Raw genomic sequence first — 16,960 nt, forward strand, 5'->3', positions numbered from 1 at the left:
CCGACTATTTTCGTTATTTTTCTCGTACATCCTATGTGTTTTAAGCGATGGATTTTTATGTATACTGGTGCAGAAGTTGTCAACAGCTTGTTTTGAGTTTTCTTTTAATTCTTGAAGCTCTTATTGGGTCAAATAAAATGCACTAACATGGTGATGGACAATTTGCACGGTAATACTCATGGATCCCACTGTACAACGCGCGAAGTGTCGACTGAGCAGCTAAGATGTGTGGCAACCCTGTAGGACCAGGGGTGTGGAGGAGACAAGGGGAAGCTCAGACTTTGACTGGACTGTTTTCGTGGAGAGAGCAATCGTGGGAAATTCCTACTATCCATTAGCTAGTATATCCATATAAAATTGCGGAGGATGGTTACATTCTAACATTCCAAGTAGGACCTTTATTCCATCACTTGAATTGTTTAGTAAAATTTATTATTTTAATTCGTATATGCAAAATTGGACTAAATTGATCAATTTGATGGAGTGGTAAGTTAAATTTTACGTTTGGTACATACATTATATTTCGTCAGAAACCAAATGCTTTATTGATGGCGTTGCGGGCCAAAACTGAACGTATGAAAATATTTCAGATCAAATTGTGACTTTACTGGAAAGACAAAATATCAGGTTCAGGAAAGATTTCCGTGGGTTGTAGTTTATAAAACACACACCTCTGAATGGGTGTCCAATATGTCCAGGATTGAATTGCAGTAATTGGTTAATATCAAGGAAATAGCGTTTATAACAGGGCGAAGCAATTAATGACCTAAAAATAAAATTTTAAAAATATATCATTTGTTATTAATTCCTTAACAGTTGATGAGTTAATTTTTGATAAATTTAATGGATAAGTGTAAAATGTTTAAATTTACTACAACTTGTTCGGAAAATGGAGTAATACACACTGTTAGCAGCAGTGAGATTAATGCAGAATTGGCAAATACGTGAGATTTAAAATCATTTTTTTAAAAAAATAATTTTATGTTGTATTGTTACAGAAGACAAAAGTTGCAATGGCTTTTCAGAATAAAGCTGAAGTAATATGATCAATAAACACTTGACGGAGATTCTAAAATAAAAATGATTGTCTGCTAGTAAAGACGTGTACAGTACGATACACAAGTATCGTGTGGGAAATTGACAAAGATTACTTTTGTTAATTTTTTTTCTTGCATCGTGCGTGTGTTTGAGAAATAAATGCTTGTGTAGAGATTCAGTTGCTTGTCTGGCGCTTTGTTCAAATTCGCAACTCTCATTGGGTAAAACAGAACAAACGCGATGGTGGATAATTTGCTTAGTAATTAATACTTATGCATCGAAATCAGCATGGAAAAGCTCCTCTATACTCTCATTGAAAGAACTGAAAGCAGTGTGCTAGGTTTACTTCAGTCAGCAAGAGGACATTATCACATGACAAAATTTGAAAAATAAGGGTAAAAGATATTCAATTAATAAAATGTCAAACTCTACAAAAAATCTTCAGAAAACTACTATAAATGTTCAAAATTACCTAGAATTGACAAAAGTTACTTATCATTACTTAAGCATTAAAAATTCAAAGCAAATTTGCCTGAACAAATTGGCTTTACTGAACAAAGTTTTTACGCACATTGTTCTTGCATTGGAGCAATCTTTGCATCCTTTTTTTAAAATTCAAAATCAAATTACTTGTTCTATTATTATAGTAAAAAGAGCAAAAGTGTGCCCATTCATCATATCACTCATCCCCAACTTCGCAATTAGACAAAATTGGCAGAAAAGCGAAGTAAAATATACTAAATCAACTCAAATGCATATCCCAATCATTGACTTTCAATTTTTCCCAAAATCTCAAAATCCATAAGCACAACTTTCTCCCTATAACCTGTAGAGTTTATCTAGAAGTTAGGCGAGCTTATACCGCAAATTAGTCTTGTTCTGTCACTTATCACCACGCCCCCCTCTATAGTTGCCTCCAGCTCGTTGTCCTGTAAATTCTCCACACGCATTGTAGTCTAGCTTTCCCCATGTTCAAGAATTTCGACGTATTTTATATTGGGGAAGGTCCACTATGTGTAGGGTATTCTATAGTATTTTAATCAGGCGTAAAAAGTGCTGGGATTCCAATTTGTGACTAATCTCCATACATTAAGCATATTGTTATATAATGACAGTTAGTGGTCTCCATATATTTACGTATATGGGTATATTGTACGAATACACAAACTCGCACATAGATTTTACTTTGATATTAATTCTTTCAGTATGAATAAAACTATTTTCTTTATAGGGAGATCATAGTGGTAACCTAGAGAAACATATCAAGCGGAGGCATCAAGATAAGCTGTCATTTCTGCAGAAGAAGAAAATGAGAAATGCTATCTCTAGTAATCCGAAAGCCAATATTCTCCTAAATGTAAAGATGACCGCAGACATCCTCAGGCAGTCTTGCATCCGACTCATCTCGGAGCACGGACGTCCTTTTTCACTGATGAATGACCAAGCATTTCAAGATATAGTGAATCCTCTTTTGGAAGCGATGCCAGCTTCTGACAGGTGCGTATTTTCATCAATGTCGTCAGATTGTCCTTTACATGTATTCCTTAGTATGTTCACATTGTATACGAATGAAATTATTTTCATTGTTAGTAACGGACAGTCTTAATCAGTGTTCGGAAAGTTACTAGAGTCAGTTGCTTGGTTCAAAAAGTAGGTTCGGTGCAGCTACTCAATTTAAGAATAACTTACTTTTGCAGTTACTTTCTGTTGGATATTTTATTGCGAAAAATTGAACACACCCAATGATCATTAATTACAAGAAAATAAATATTTAAGAAATTTTATTTTGGATTTTATGTCTGTGGTATGTCATCGCATTGTAATATTATGACAACAATCAAGATTAAACCAAACACTGAAGTTTTAATGAGCAACTAGAAATGACGAATTGCAACAAAGCGTGGATGTCCTAAATTCAAAATGGAACGAAGCCCAGCTTTCTTGCCTTAGTAGGAGATTCCGAAAAAAAAAAGAAACAAAAGCGTCCAGAAAAGAAATAGTTGGAAGCTAAACTACCCCTCTAAGAGAAAGGCCCTTAAATCAATTTGACGTATACAAACAAGACTAATTATTCAAATGCCAACAACTCTAAGCTGATTTTTCAAAGGATGACGCTTGGTCCGCGCATAGTCCATCGCAGCTATTTCTGGCTTTCAAGACAGAACCCACTCCTTAACTAGCTCAACTACTGTCCTCGCGTAGCTGGGCAGGACTGAAATTTTGGAGGGCTCCCACCAGGAATTTAACCCTGGACCGCTAGCGCCAAATGTTAAATCACTAATAATTTGGCTACGCGGGAGCCCATAGTTGAAACAGTGTTGCCAAATTTAACTTTTTCCCCCAACGCTACAAATTTTAAAGTTAAAAATTTGTCTTAAAGAATAGTAAAAGTAACGTCATAAAGTTACATCTATTGCAAAAATGAAACTCTGCTACGGTTACAGCTACCTTCTTTAGTTAGAATTCCTTAGAAATTCATTTCAGGTTACTTCAAATACATTGATTTTATTGATCCAGCCTCATGTAATGAAGGTAGAGAGTTCTGTATATCCTTACAATGTTTAGAAGGAATGCAATTACGTTAAGTTAGTTTTTCAAATAACTGTAAAACTAGTTACTCACTGACATAATCATGAGTAATTTCAACTGCAACAGTTACTCTTTGAATAAGTAAACTAAGTATAACTGTCTGGAAAAGTAATTTTCTGAAGACTGATATGTATGAGACACATTTTTTCATCAAATGATATTTAACACACTTTTGTACACTCAAACAAAACTAATTAATATAAAGTTTTCAAATATTATGTCAAATTTTCCTCAATTTTACAAAGTTGTTACATATACAGTGCGTTCGTTTTAAACTCTTATAACACAGGTTAGGTCGGAATATGTAATATAAATACTGTATAATTGTCTGCATGCTAGACGTTACGGGACGAAAATGCCGGCATCTGTCCCATATCACGTGCTAACTCTGCGCAGAGACAAAACAAACTCACTGTACTCCATATGCCTAGAGACAGGTTATGCTAACATTCTGTAGCTTTCCAGTGCTGGATGGAACTGAGCATGCAGTACAACTTATTTAGATATCCCCTATATACTATTGTTAATATATTTTAGAAAATAAAAAAAATATAGGTGTCACATATATCCTTTTCACAGCCTTAGGTATATCTGAATGAAGCAAAAAGACCTATTGCCAAAGCCCAGTGCTGTGACCAGGGAGGGTGGTGTTATAACTTCCTCATTAGTTCAAACTTTACTAAAGAGCGTTGATTGCATCAAATAACACTGTTTATTGCATGCAAGCTGCGTTAGTTTCTAGACACACTGATAGAGGTTAACCTATTATGGTTTTAAATAACAATCTTTTTCACTTTCACCAAAAAAGTGTTCTGCTTTCTCATATTTGTAGCATTTGCCTAGTTGATGAAAGCTTGATAATATAATTAATTCATACTATTTGAAAAATATTTTTAAGAATTTTAATTCTATTTTGGGTTTGAAACAAATGTCTTGAAAATTTCAAAAATCAAGAAACAACTTATCAATTAAGGATTAAAGCAAATTTTATTCTCTGCAGGTTTATCGTGAACAAGGAAGGTGTACGGAACATGCTATTCAGTCAGGCCCAGCAGATCAGAGAAACAATACGCGGCGAAATGGAGGGAAAATTGATACATCTAAAAGTTGATTCTACTTCGAAAAATGGACGATCATTCTTTGGTGTCAACGTCCAGTTTGTTGTAAATGGGGCTCTCCAATTGCGTACTTTGTCAGTTCAAGAGTTATTTGTGTCTCAAACAGGTAGCAATTTGCGTTACGAATTGTTGAACATTCTGGATAAGTATAATGTGCCCGTGGAGAATATATATAGTTTAACTACAGACACTGGAGCAAACATGATTAAAGCCGGGAAACTTATTGGGGAAGATCAAGAAACAAAGATGTCTAATATTTCTCAAGACACTTACGAAGATGAAGATATTGAAATGGAATTGACGAGTAAAGATTATCGTCTCCAATCCGTTCGTTGCGCGTCGCATACTCTTCATTTAGTCGTGAATGATGCTCTCAATTCCATTCCTGAAGTTAAGGATATTATTGTGACATGTCAAGCAGCATGCCGTGTCTTACGATCGCCTACAGCACGACGTCAATTGAATGCAGAATCACTGCCGGTACCATCCCTTGATGTCCCGACAAGATGGAACAGCACAAATGATATGCTCCAGTCACTTTTTACACTTAAAAAGTTCATAGGGGATTACTATCAAAAGCAAGTTAAAATAAAGCAAGAAGACTGGATATACATTGAGGCTATTTTGACGTCACTGGAACCAGCCAAAGTAGCCACAAAGAGGCTGCAAGAAGAACAGCTTCTACTTGGCGACTTCTACGGGATATGGCTGGAGTGTCGCCTTAAAACATCAACAATCAACACAGACCTTGCACGCCACATAGTAGAGGGCATGGACAAACGAGAAAAACAAGCATTATATGTCAATAACGAAGAGAGACTTCCATCATTATTTGAGTATCCAGGATTTCTTGCTTCTATTTACATGGATCCCAGGTACTTTTCTGTTTTAAGTGAAGAAAACATCCATGTGGCGAAGGTGTATCTCCAGAAGTTGTGGTTAAGACTTGAACACATGAAATCCTTATCAGTGTGTGGAGAGGTAAAGAAACAAGAAGATTCCAGCACTGAAGATGATGACAGTGACCATGTCACAAACTACTTAAAGAAACAAGATTTATTGCGGCGGAATACCATATCTGCACCAAAGTTTAATATTGCGTCATTATTGGACACTTACTTTGTTTCAACTCGAAGACTGAAAAGGACTGAAAATGTTCTAAATTTCTGGGAAATTAGAAAATCAAGTTGTCCCGAATTGTACATTTTGGCTTGTATTGTTCTCTCTACTCCTGCAACACAAGTTAGTGTCGAGAGACTCTTTTCATCTCTGAAATTCATACTAAACCCACTCAGGTGTAATATGGCAACCGAAATTATTGATGACATACTTGTTATTAGAAATAATTATATTTTCATGAAAAAAAATCTAACTAAATCTTCATTAAAAAGCAATCTCAGAAATAGCAGCACAGAATTGACTACAAACGTTGTAGCAAACTTTGTGGAATCCAATGATACACCACAGAAAGATCTTGTACAACATGTTGAAAATGTGGGGAATATTACTGTCTAGATTAATAATGTATATAATTACTTGATTTTTTTTGTGATCTTATAGTTCATTATACATAAGTAGCTGTAACCAAAGAAAATCTTTTCAGAGGTTCCATAAGAAGTAATTTAATTAAAAGAACAATTTTGCTCGTACTTGTTTAATGTTTCCTAGTAATTAATACATTTAGTTTTGAGTAGCTGTCTTACCTGTTCACAAAATTGCACAGATATACTGATGTTATACAAGAGTATGAAATATATTTTTATTCATGTCAAATTTGTGGAATTCTGTTTAGTTTTAAATTGACACCTGAAGGAAATGACAGTGTATTTGCTTTGTTTTGAAAGATACAAAATTTCTCTAGTTTTTTAAGTAATAAGGTCTTTTTTTTCCTTGTTTTAGAATTTACCTTGGAATGATTAAGAGAATAATAAAGATATTCAACAAAATTTTAAAAACTGTTTCAATATATACTTTTCAGAACCTCCGTTCTATTCTTATGCTTATACAGTACGAATGCATACTTTAAATATATGTATATTTACATTTTTTTAAAAAAAATTGAGCTTCGATGTTGTAGGGAGTTGAATATATGGCAAATATTGTTATTCCTTGGTTGGTGAACAAATCCTAATTTTTTTTTATTGTATTAATTCCCATGATATCTATTTCTTTGTGAGAGATTAGTGTAAATTTTTAGATTTTTTATGATAAATTTGACAGCCATTTTAGAATGTACCTCAAAATGTAACATTTAGAGCAAATTACTCAGGAACACCACTCAATAACAGACGTTACTGTTAGCCTCCTAATATGTAACCTAAAATCAATTCTTGTTTTTCAAACACGCTACTTCCTAAGGTTAAGTTTAGTTCTCTTGTTATAAAATTCTCTTAATAAAATATCAAAAAATGGCAACATCATTGTCATTATCTTGTCTAAGTAATTATTGCATGGCATCTGATAAATTATCAAAAGACGCACGCAAATGCAAATTAATGTACATTAACTACCTTGATGGACGCACGTGTCTGCCTGTGTGTGTATCCAAATCAGCATGTTACTTTCTAATGTTCTGGACAATGAGTTTTTGAAGAATGGAAACCGAATAGTCAATCACTCTACTACCAAATCATCCCGTGTAACAGCATGGAATGTAAATGGAGATGACAAATAGCATCCACATATCTTTTGAACTTGACTCATTTTGTTAGAATCAGTCGTTCCACATGTCTTATCGATACCTCAAAAATACTGAACCCACAATTGTAATATTAAAATGGGCTCCAATAACTATCAAAGTTTAATTTTTGCATGGCTGAGTTGGGGTCATGTAAATTCTTGTCCTCGCTAAAATACAGTATGCGTACGTTGCACAAGACTATATAAACACAAAGAAATTTGTTACACACACATAAGTGCGCGACCGCAATTGCATAGCTGAAAGTCTACTGAACACACACACACATCAACTTTCGAGCACTAACGATGACCATTGCCATAAGCACAATCTCTGGCGTGTGTCCAAACATGCACTTCTATGTTCACTATCTAGTAGTAGCAATTTATGGTAGAAATCAATGGTCACTAAAAGTGCATGTTACAACGTCTGCCCACACCTGGGAGTTAGGAATGGAAGACATCGCCATTATGTTATTAAGTGTCCTGTTCAAAATGTCCTTACTTTTATTTTTAAGAAATTTGCCAGAGAACGAAGCGCGATAGTTTTCAATTACATAGAAAATGATGCACCCCCTCAGAGGAGTAACCACAAATTCTTGTCTGCGGGGGGAGTACTTGGATAAACTATTAATAATAGTAGTAATAATGGCACTATTATTATACGTACACAATTTATATAGCCTATATTAATACATTACATAATGAATTCATTCGCCCCCACAACAAACAACAAAAAATATGCCTCTGAAATGTGTGCGCTTCTTCTTCCCCAAACAATTGTTCATACATTTAAGACTCAACTGTTTGTAATAGTCTGACGTACTTACTTCTTGTTACTTCTCCCTCTGGTAATTTACAATGCATTACAGAAAATAAATTGCTAGCGAAGCGATCAAGAAAACTTTTAGATCCAAATTTTTGCAAACTGAAAACAATATTGATTTAATATGGCGCAAAAAAATCATGGAGGCCCATGACATTCTCTTTTACATTTTTTTTTCTATTTACATCGTTCGGCGTCCAGGGCTGACTGCCGCCGTCCCCTATACATCGACCACAAGGAAAAAAACCTTGGGACGAAAAGTCCCCGCGCAGCTTTCCCTTCTTCCCTCCACCTCGGGCCATAAGGAAGCATGGTCCACTACCCCTCCCCTACAAGCGGGAGTATGGTGTACAGGAGTCGTGGGTCTGCGCAGGTTGTTTTGCTCATGGTTCCACTATAGCTAAGGGTTTGAAATTGACAAGACTGTAAGAAAAGCAGATATTGCGAGCGAAACGAGCTAGACAATTTTATATAACTTTATTTACATTTGTATAAAGATATAAATCGAAAGGGGGCAATTGCCCTTCTGTGCCTCCTTGCAGATGCTCTTGACCGTCTGGAAGAAATAATGCACGAAAGACGTGAAAACTAAATCCGTCTTTAGTATCGTTTTGTCCTGCAACTCTTAGATTCTGCAACCTTTCTTTCCATAGTTCAATGTTTGCAACCTTACCCCTTAGAATTGATTTCCGTCCAAGGTTGAGGCCCAATCTCCCCCCCCCCCTGTGGTTGCGCCACTGCACCTTCTTTAGCCGTAGTTGTTTTGTGAACTTTCATTGGCTTAAAAATACTTCATTTTCTTCAAGAGCATAATATAGTTTAATAACCGGCGATAAAATTCCTCTCCCCTAAATTTCTGGATGAAAGTATAATAATATAGGGGCATGGAAATCTGAAAGGGGGGTGCGGATGGCCACCTCTCTCCTTTAGAAAACGAATGTCAGCTAAAAGTATATATTTCACACGTATAATTTGATTCCAGTCATAGTAATTTACATTAATTATTATAATGGGTATGCAGGAATGCGGTAATTTCGAATTCAAGTGGTGTTTCTTGAGGGGGCAACACTATTATCGGGGTAATATGCCCCATGGAAAAATATCTCGCTTCTCCCTCAGTCGAAAATATCTGCAGACGTCCATGATTAGGGCGGGGCATTAACCCCCCCTTTGGACTTCGTGCGCACGCCTATGGCTACTCATTTCTACACTACATGGAAGGTTTATTCAATTTCGAGCCAAAAATGTAATTTTCAAATCAGGGTTTTTAAACGTCCACGAACCCATCAACTAATGGGTTCTATTGGGTTCCGCAACAATACCGGAACCTGTTCTATCACAGTGTAAATTCGGTCCAAGTTGCGTATTGTTTCATTTCAAATATGGAACTTAGACCGTCTTTAAATTGATCCGGAACGAAGGACCCTGTGCCGTATTTCAATTGATCCAGAAAAAAGGTTCCTGGAACTTATTTAAATACCTTAAACATAAAAAGGCTCTTTACGGTCCAGATCCATTTATGCTTGCTAATATTCCCTGCTGAACCTGAATTGAATTGATTTAAAATTCCTGATCCTTTAACAACCCTGGTGGAAATTCATTAATTTACAAACAACCATATTTTTAACGAAACATTAATCCCACACAATATACTGAGTTATTTTTCGCAATGTTCCAATGAATGGCAAGAGATTTGGGCTATTCCTTTTTCTTCCTTGATGTTTAATAGATTATATTTGTCACGCACCTATAACGTTACTAGCAAACATTTGTGAATTGTTCTTTCCTTGTAACGTTAACATCTACCATACTGAATTTATTTACGTTCCTTATGCAGATGGTATGTACCCAACTGCATTTTGTTCCGTTCCGCTACAGTGGTTTACATTTTGTTACATTCCTATGTAACGTTAATTAACCATATTGCCTTTCACTTCGTTCCGTTACGGAGGATTGCATTCATTACGTTCCTATGTACCGTTATTTACTACCATGTTGCATTTCGTTACGTTTTTTTGTAACGCTAGTATATACCACAATGCATTTCGTTACTACGTTCCTTGTATCCTTGTAACGGTAGTATATACCATATTGCATATTACGTTATGTTCCAATGTGCTCATTTCGTTCCGTTCCTTTATAACGTTAATATCTACCATAATACATTTTGTTACGTTCTCTGTAACGTCAGTCTGTAACATATTGCATTTCGTTACGTTCCATGGGTACCAGCAGCTGAACCATACTCTTCCTCCTACAAAATGGAACGTACCGTGTAACGCAAATTGGGTACGTTACGACTCCCTGGTTTTAAGTCCACTTTATGCACAGTAAGGCTAATCGGGATTGGACCTACAGTTTAAAGAGGAATCCGAACCACTTGTGCCTCCACCGGGTATCGAACCCGGGACCCCTTCATTACAAGGCATTGACGCTACCACTGCGCCATCGGGGAGGCCTGGTGTCTACTTGAAAATAGTTTCAAAACATGACTCCTTTCCTTGAGTATTTAATGTGCAATTTCTACAGTAACTACTGGCAATACTCATTACATCAAACTACAGTATACTTTGTCCTCTCTTCAAAAACCTACTTCCAGTGAACTACTACAAAAAATTTTCATTTTTCCAGAAAAACAGCAATTTCCCTGACATTTCCATGACTTTTCCAGAAAAAGTGAACTCCCTAACTTTTCCAGGATTTATAGGTTTTCCAGATTGGTAGACACCCTGTGTCTACAATTCTGTGAAACAATTTTCCAGTCCAAAACCTACAATTTTCCACAGACCAAATCATTAGAGCAATGATCTGACCTTCTTAAATGTATGTAAGAAGATCAAAATATTTCATATGAACACTCACACTTAGAATCCTACGTAACACCAGTATATTTTAGGTAAACATTCACACTTAGAATTATACGTAACGAAGTTTTAGAATATTCACATAACTACATACCTCCCCGTAAGCTTCCATGTCTTCCAAAAACTGGCTGAGTAGAGTCAAAGAAAACTGGAGATCAGAGATCCAATACTTTCGAAACCTCTGCAGTGCTCTGGATGCATACTGCGTAATGGTTCCTGGTTGGCTTGCATCAATATGCCACCCAACAAGAATGTCAACAGTATCCTGTGGGAAACAAACAGTCTTACAAAAGTTTCTTATTACTTTACTACATATACTTTATTTTAGATTACAATATACAGGGTGTATCAAAAAGAATCATCCGATTTAAAAATGCTATATTTAGGAAACCAATGAACATAGAATCTTGCAGTAAGTTGTAAAATACATGTTGGAACTTCAAGTTTTACTTACAGTAGGTTTTGATTTGATGCAGGCAAGTGCTTTACTGGTGCAGCTCACTCTTTAGTCTGCATCAAGAAGGCAACCGAGCAACAGAAAGCTTTCTGCGTTCTCCACTTCAACAAGTGTGAGTCCGTTACAGCCGTGCAGCGTGAGTTTTGTCGTAAATACATCACCTACTGCTCACAGTATTCGACGTTGCACAGCTGTACCGAACTCACATTTCTTGAAGCAGAGCATGCGGAATGTTTCCTGTTGCTGGGTTGCCTTCTTGATGCGGACTAAAGAGTGAGCTGCACCAGTAAAGCACTTGCCTGCATCAAATCAAAACCTACTGTAAGTAAAACTTGAAGTTCCAACATGTATTTTACAACTTACTGCAAGATTCTATGTTCATTGGTTTCCTAAATATAGCATTTTTAAATCGGATGATTCTTTTTGATACACCCTGTATATTACTGGCATGAATTGCAGGTGAACTGTTATTCCGGGGAAAAAAACAACAACAACAAAAAAAAAACATCCGAATGCAAGGTTTTAAATGTGGCTAGAAGTCAAGAGAAGTTCCCAAAGAAAAGGCAGTCAACCACTGATGAAATTCTGTTTCCCGCAGACTTTGTACTGTACTGTATAGTGTATTTATGCCTATGCCCTTTGAATACACCATAACAAATGTATTTTATTGCTATAAACAGTGTCTGAATGCACATTCTACTGTTCTTTTAGGTTATTTCAGTTAATCCGGACTTTCGTTAAACCAGTCAACTTAGTCAGGATTAACGAGGTTTTACTGTAATTACAGCTCAACCGATACAGATACCAGTGATAAAAACAGACTGCACAAGTATGGATACTTCAAAATTTTAAAAGCTGAAAGTAAGTCATAATTTGAAAGTTCGGCTGACCTTCAGACGACACTATGGCAGTATTTTTTTTCTGAAATTTCCCCTTTCTTTAAAAAACCGCTATGATATTCCAAAATCTGAAAAATTATATATGCTTATAATTCCTTCTACAACATTCACACACATTTTTGTGTGGTTTGCTTTCGCTTTGTCTAGATATTATCAATAGCTTCTTGGCTTCTTAAGTCCACAAAACTATTGATAATGCAGTTGAGGCAGCTTTATTTGTAACTCAGTTCTGTGTAATTCTGTGTTATATGTAAATTACTGTCAATCCCTGCAAAATATAATTTAAAACCATGTTAATTAAACCTCATTTGTACGTAATGAATTTATACGTAATTCGGTGTTATATGTACTAATTTTCATAAAATACAGTTCTTTTGTATGTAACCAAACTACAACAGTTCAGTTCAGTTGCTACTGGTTGACCATGTAGAACAGAAAGAGGAAAAGTTACACACTTGACCAGGAAGTAAAATTTCTGCGGGAAGTGGAAATAGCTGCAGAAGGGAAGCCTTGCCTCAAAGGAGAGAACCAGAAATTGCTCTTCAGGGGAGCTTTTCTTTTTGTTTCTTGCACACCTAGAATTTATGTTGGATCTTGAACCTTAACGTACATTTTATTTACTTGGAAATTAAACTCTTGCTTTTACAATGAATTACACATATTTTATACAGTGCAAACTTACTTTTTTTGTGGGGGTAGGGGTAGCCACTGCATCCATACCACTTTGAACTGATATCAAAACCAATGTGAATATTCTTACAATTTCCACAGATACTGATATCTATGCTTGAACATTGTAACAATTTAAAATTGTTCAAAATAATTATTAAAATCAGTATGTAAGTATTTCACTCCATTTGTATCAATTTACCAGATAAAATAAAGAATTACATCACCATATTACTGTACATGTTACGTAAACTCAAAATCTAGTTTTTACACAATACTTGTACAAAATAAACAAACTTCGAATTTTGCATAATTTCTAGGATAAATAGACCATGCAAAGTGTTGTGTGGCATATTTGCAGATCCCATGAAAGATAAAAATGCTGGAAATGTATAGACTAGTATCTATAAATAAATCCTCACCAATCCTGACACTTATATTGGCATCGGACTCGGCACTAATTTTCAACAAAACTAACAAATTACTGCTTTCCACATGAAACAACTTACCCTGAAATGTTTTGTGAATGCTGTTGGATGTGTTTCTGTCAGGTACAATATCACATCAACAGTCGCCATCAGCAAATCCGGCAGGTCAGTATTTTCAAGAGCAGTTTGAAGTTGCATCATTAAATTCTGAAAAAGAAAAACAGTAAATTAGTACCCATAAACTCATAGAAAAGCAAAACAAAATATGAGATAATATCAAACACAGTATATTGGGGATGACAGATATTTATCTTTGTGTATAAATATAGTAAATATAAATTTATTAATATGAATATTCCACCAATCCTATGCAAACTGCAAATGTTCCTTGAAGAACCTGAATGGTTTATTCACATCTTTAACCTCTAGCGGACAGAGCCTCGTGCACCTGTAAAGCCTCAGTGGATGTGATCTTGACAAGCATGCATTTTTGTCATGCCCCTGTGGCTCCCATAACAGACCAAAGTGAATGAAAAAATGCAGTATGTAGCAGTGGTACATTCCTATAACCATACAAATTTTCGCTGAAGGCAGACTGATACCTCTTTGGGAACAGATAAGAGCGGTAGCGTTGGCAGCTTATGGAAAAAATTACGGAACTTCGCTTCTAGCATTGGCCCTATGGATGCTGGATGGGCCAAATTTGGAGGGCGGATGACAAATGACCACTCTTTGAGGACACACAATGCCCATGCTTGAACTTTGGAAAGAAAGAAATTTCAAACTTCAGGCCTTTGCTGTTAGTGTTGCTTTCTTGCTCATTAATGCACGTAAAATGGAAATTTTCAAGGAAAAAAAAAACAATGGTTTAAGAGTTATGGTCCTTTTTCTAAAATCTATCCCATAATATTATGGGGTAACTAAGGACTTTTTCAATCTCCCCTTGTTAATAACAGTAGCAATGGATATATTTTTTTGTGATTCAGGTTTGAGTTTTTGTTTTAAGTACACTTTATACACAGAAAGGCTAATCAGGACTGGACCTACAGTTTAAAGTGGGATCCGAACCACTATGTGCCACCACTGCCCCATGGGGGGAGGCCTTTTGTAATTCTAGTATGTCATACCTTCATATTCACACTAATGAATATAAAAAGAAAAATGAAATAGCATGTGTAGATTTTACGAAATAGTGCATTAATTGCTGCCTCATGGTGTAAATTGATATATCGACCATCCGTCCTCAATGGAGATACCTCAGTGGTCAATACATCAACCACCCATCCACAGGACTATGATGTCAGTAGCCTGGTGAACTGCAACGGGTGTTGCTTAAAAAAAAAAGTATTTGGACTTTTACTTTGCGAAAACCAGACTATATGATCTATACCTTTATGCTGATTTAAAAGGATACATTTTAAACAAATTACAGTTTTATATGTATGATCAACTAAAGGTTAAAAGATTAAAAATCAGTAACTTACGTGCGTGAGCATGAGATTGGTCAAACGTTTCGAAGGTTATACTACCTCCTTCTTCGGGTTGATACGATGTTTTCAGACACTTGACATGGTGCATCATTGAGAAAGTGTTGGTTGAGGATTTAGGTCAAAAGGTATAGGAAAGAACACTTACTAAAAGAATGTTGTAAAATATACATACTTAAAACCACGCAATACTCTATTAAAACAAAAGAACGTTCAAGGTCGCTGAAGGCAAACTGCCGATCGGTGCTCGGAGTAGGCGAATGTACGGTGTCAGCTTGTGCTTGGAGAAAGAAAACTACTCCTCTCCAGCCTTTCCCCAACTGGGGCTCGTGAGTCACCAGTCCAAGGTGAATTCTACCTCCATCTAAGCGGCTTTCCTAACCTCAGGGGTAACATGGAAGCCCATCTTGGCTCTATTCCCAGTGGCTTTATCCCATTTTCTGATAAAGTTATTCCAGCCGTCTTACAAGTTTCAGTCATCCCTACTGAGTTTATTCCAATTATCTGCGCATATATAGGCTGCCTCATATACATTCCTATCTAATTTGTTGTTAATTTTCCTAATGAAAACATCCCATCAACCTGAAGAAGGAGGTAGTATAACCTTCGAAACGTTGTTTTCCCAATCTCATGCTCCCACACGTAAGTTACTGATTTTTAATCTTTTAACCTTTAGTTGATATTCGATTGTGAGCAATTCGCACATTATCAGTATGTTTATATGTATGAGCATGTTGTATCTACCAATGTCAGTTTGTAACCCTGTTGCAATTTATACCCCTTTCAATGACTGCTTCCATGTAATGATCATCCACCCCTTAACCTTAACCATCAACACCTCACGACGGACGTGATGGGAGAGGGTGTACCAGAAGTTATAGCGCAAACTGAAAAGGTGAAATGTACACAATAGTACGAGCAAAAAAAGTCTCCTTAAACATGGGGTCATATTGAACCATTTGCGAGATAATTGTGAATGTATGGTTACGATCCGCCACTGGCTGATTGTTTGTATACATCGTATAATTGTCTCCTTGCGCACTCCACTGTTTCTTTGTTTAAAACTGAACACTGCCGAACATGTAACATACCGTACAGTACAATAGTCCTTGGTAATGAAAGCTAGCAAGATTAATCTTTTAACCCCTTAAGTGGGGAGCCCAAGTTGTGCTCGGGCATTTGAATTTGGCAGCTTTTTGTGCATTTCAGATCCAGTCAGTGTTTCCGTAGCGGGGAATTATTTTCTTTAAATGGATATACAGTAGTACATACATAGATACATAGATACAGTTTTGTACAGTTTGCTTGAATGTTTGTGTGTTCATTCACCTTTCTCTCATTTACAAGACATGTAATGTTATAATGTTGTCCAAAGCCATGTGCCCTCTTGTACAGGGGTGGACTGGGGGCTCGCTGAACTGGGGGTCTAATATTCAACATACGATTTACTCTAAATTATGTGTGCAGTAGTTTTTCAAAAAACTGCACATCGGATTCCGCATAGTGTACACAACAATACCCGACAACAATTCACGTTACCCGATCTGAAGTTGGAATAAACTTTCCTGGCCGAACCTAGCTCAGGCAAGCCGCTTAACGTTACACATTGCAACCCCGAACACAGCTCAGGTAACCTGCTTGTAATTCAATTTATAAAATCGAAATACCCACTTAAGGGGTTAAATCTGTTATTTGTTATTAAGTAGGACTATGGCACCTCACACGTTTGAACCATACGGAGTGTACAGACAATGAAGTCAGTGACGGATCGTAACCATACATTCGCAATTATCTCGCAAACGGTTCGATTATGATACCATGTTTACTGAGACTTTTTTGCTCGTACTATCGTGTGCGTTTCACCTTTTCAGTTTGCGCTATCACTTCTTGTACACCCTGTATATCGGCC

At 36.3% G+C, this 16,960-nt stretch overlaps 2 protein-coding genes across 6 annotated transcripts in view; one reads left to right on the plus strand and one right to left on the minus strand.

Annotated features, from left to right (window-relative positions):
* Positions 1 to 16,960, minus strand: part of nonC (serine/threonine-protein kinase Smg1) — a 352,394-nt gene that overhangs the window by 314,204 nt on the left and 21,230 nt on the right. For all 5 annotated transcript variants that reach the window (XM_083136748.1, XM_083136746.1, XM_083136747.1 and 2 more), the window contains exons 6-7: positions 13,646 to 13,771; positions 11,206 to 11,376 (exon numbers count right to left, since the gene is read on the minus strand). In XM_083136748.1, coding sequence (XP_082992874.1) covers positions 11,206 to 11,376; positions 13,646 to 13,771 — 297 coding nt within the window. The remainder of the gene's footprint in view (positions 1 to 11,205; positions 11,377 to 13,645; positions 13,772 to 16,960) is intronic.
* Positions 2,402 to 10,927, plus strand: LOC145999718 (uncharacterized). Its single transcript, XM_083136999.1, has 3 exons — positions 2,402 to 2,535; positions 4,628 to 5,225; positions 10,919 to 10,927. Exons 1-3 carry the CDS (start codon positions 2,402 to 2,404, stop codon positions 10,925 to 10,927), a joined length of 741 nt encoding a protein of 246 aa, XP_082993125.1.

Source organism: Lepisma saccharinum, chromosome 15 (genome assembly GCF_977018435.1).
Source record: "Lepisma saccharinum chromosome 15, izLepSacc3.1, whole genome shotgun sequence".
Lineage (NCBI taxonomy): Eukaryota > Metazoa > Arthropoda > Insecta > Zygentoma > Lepismatidae > Lepisma > Lepisma saccharinum.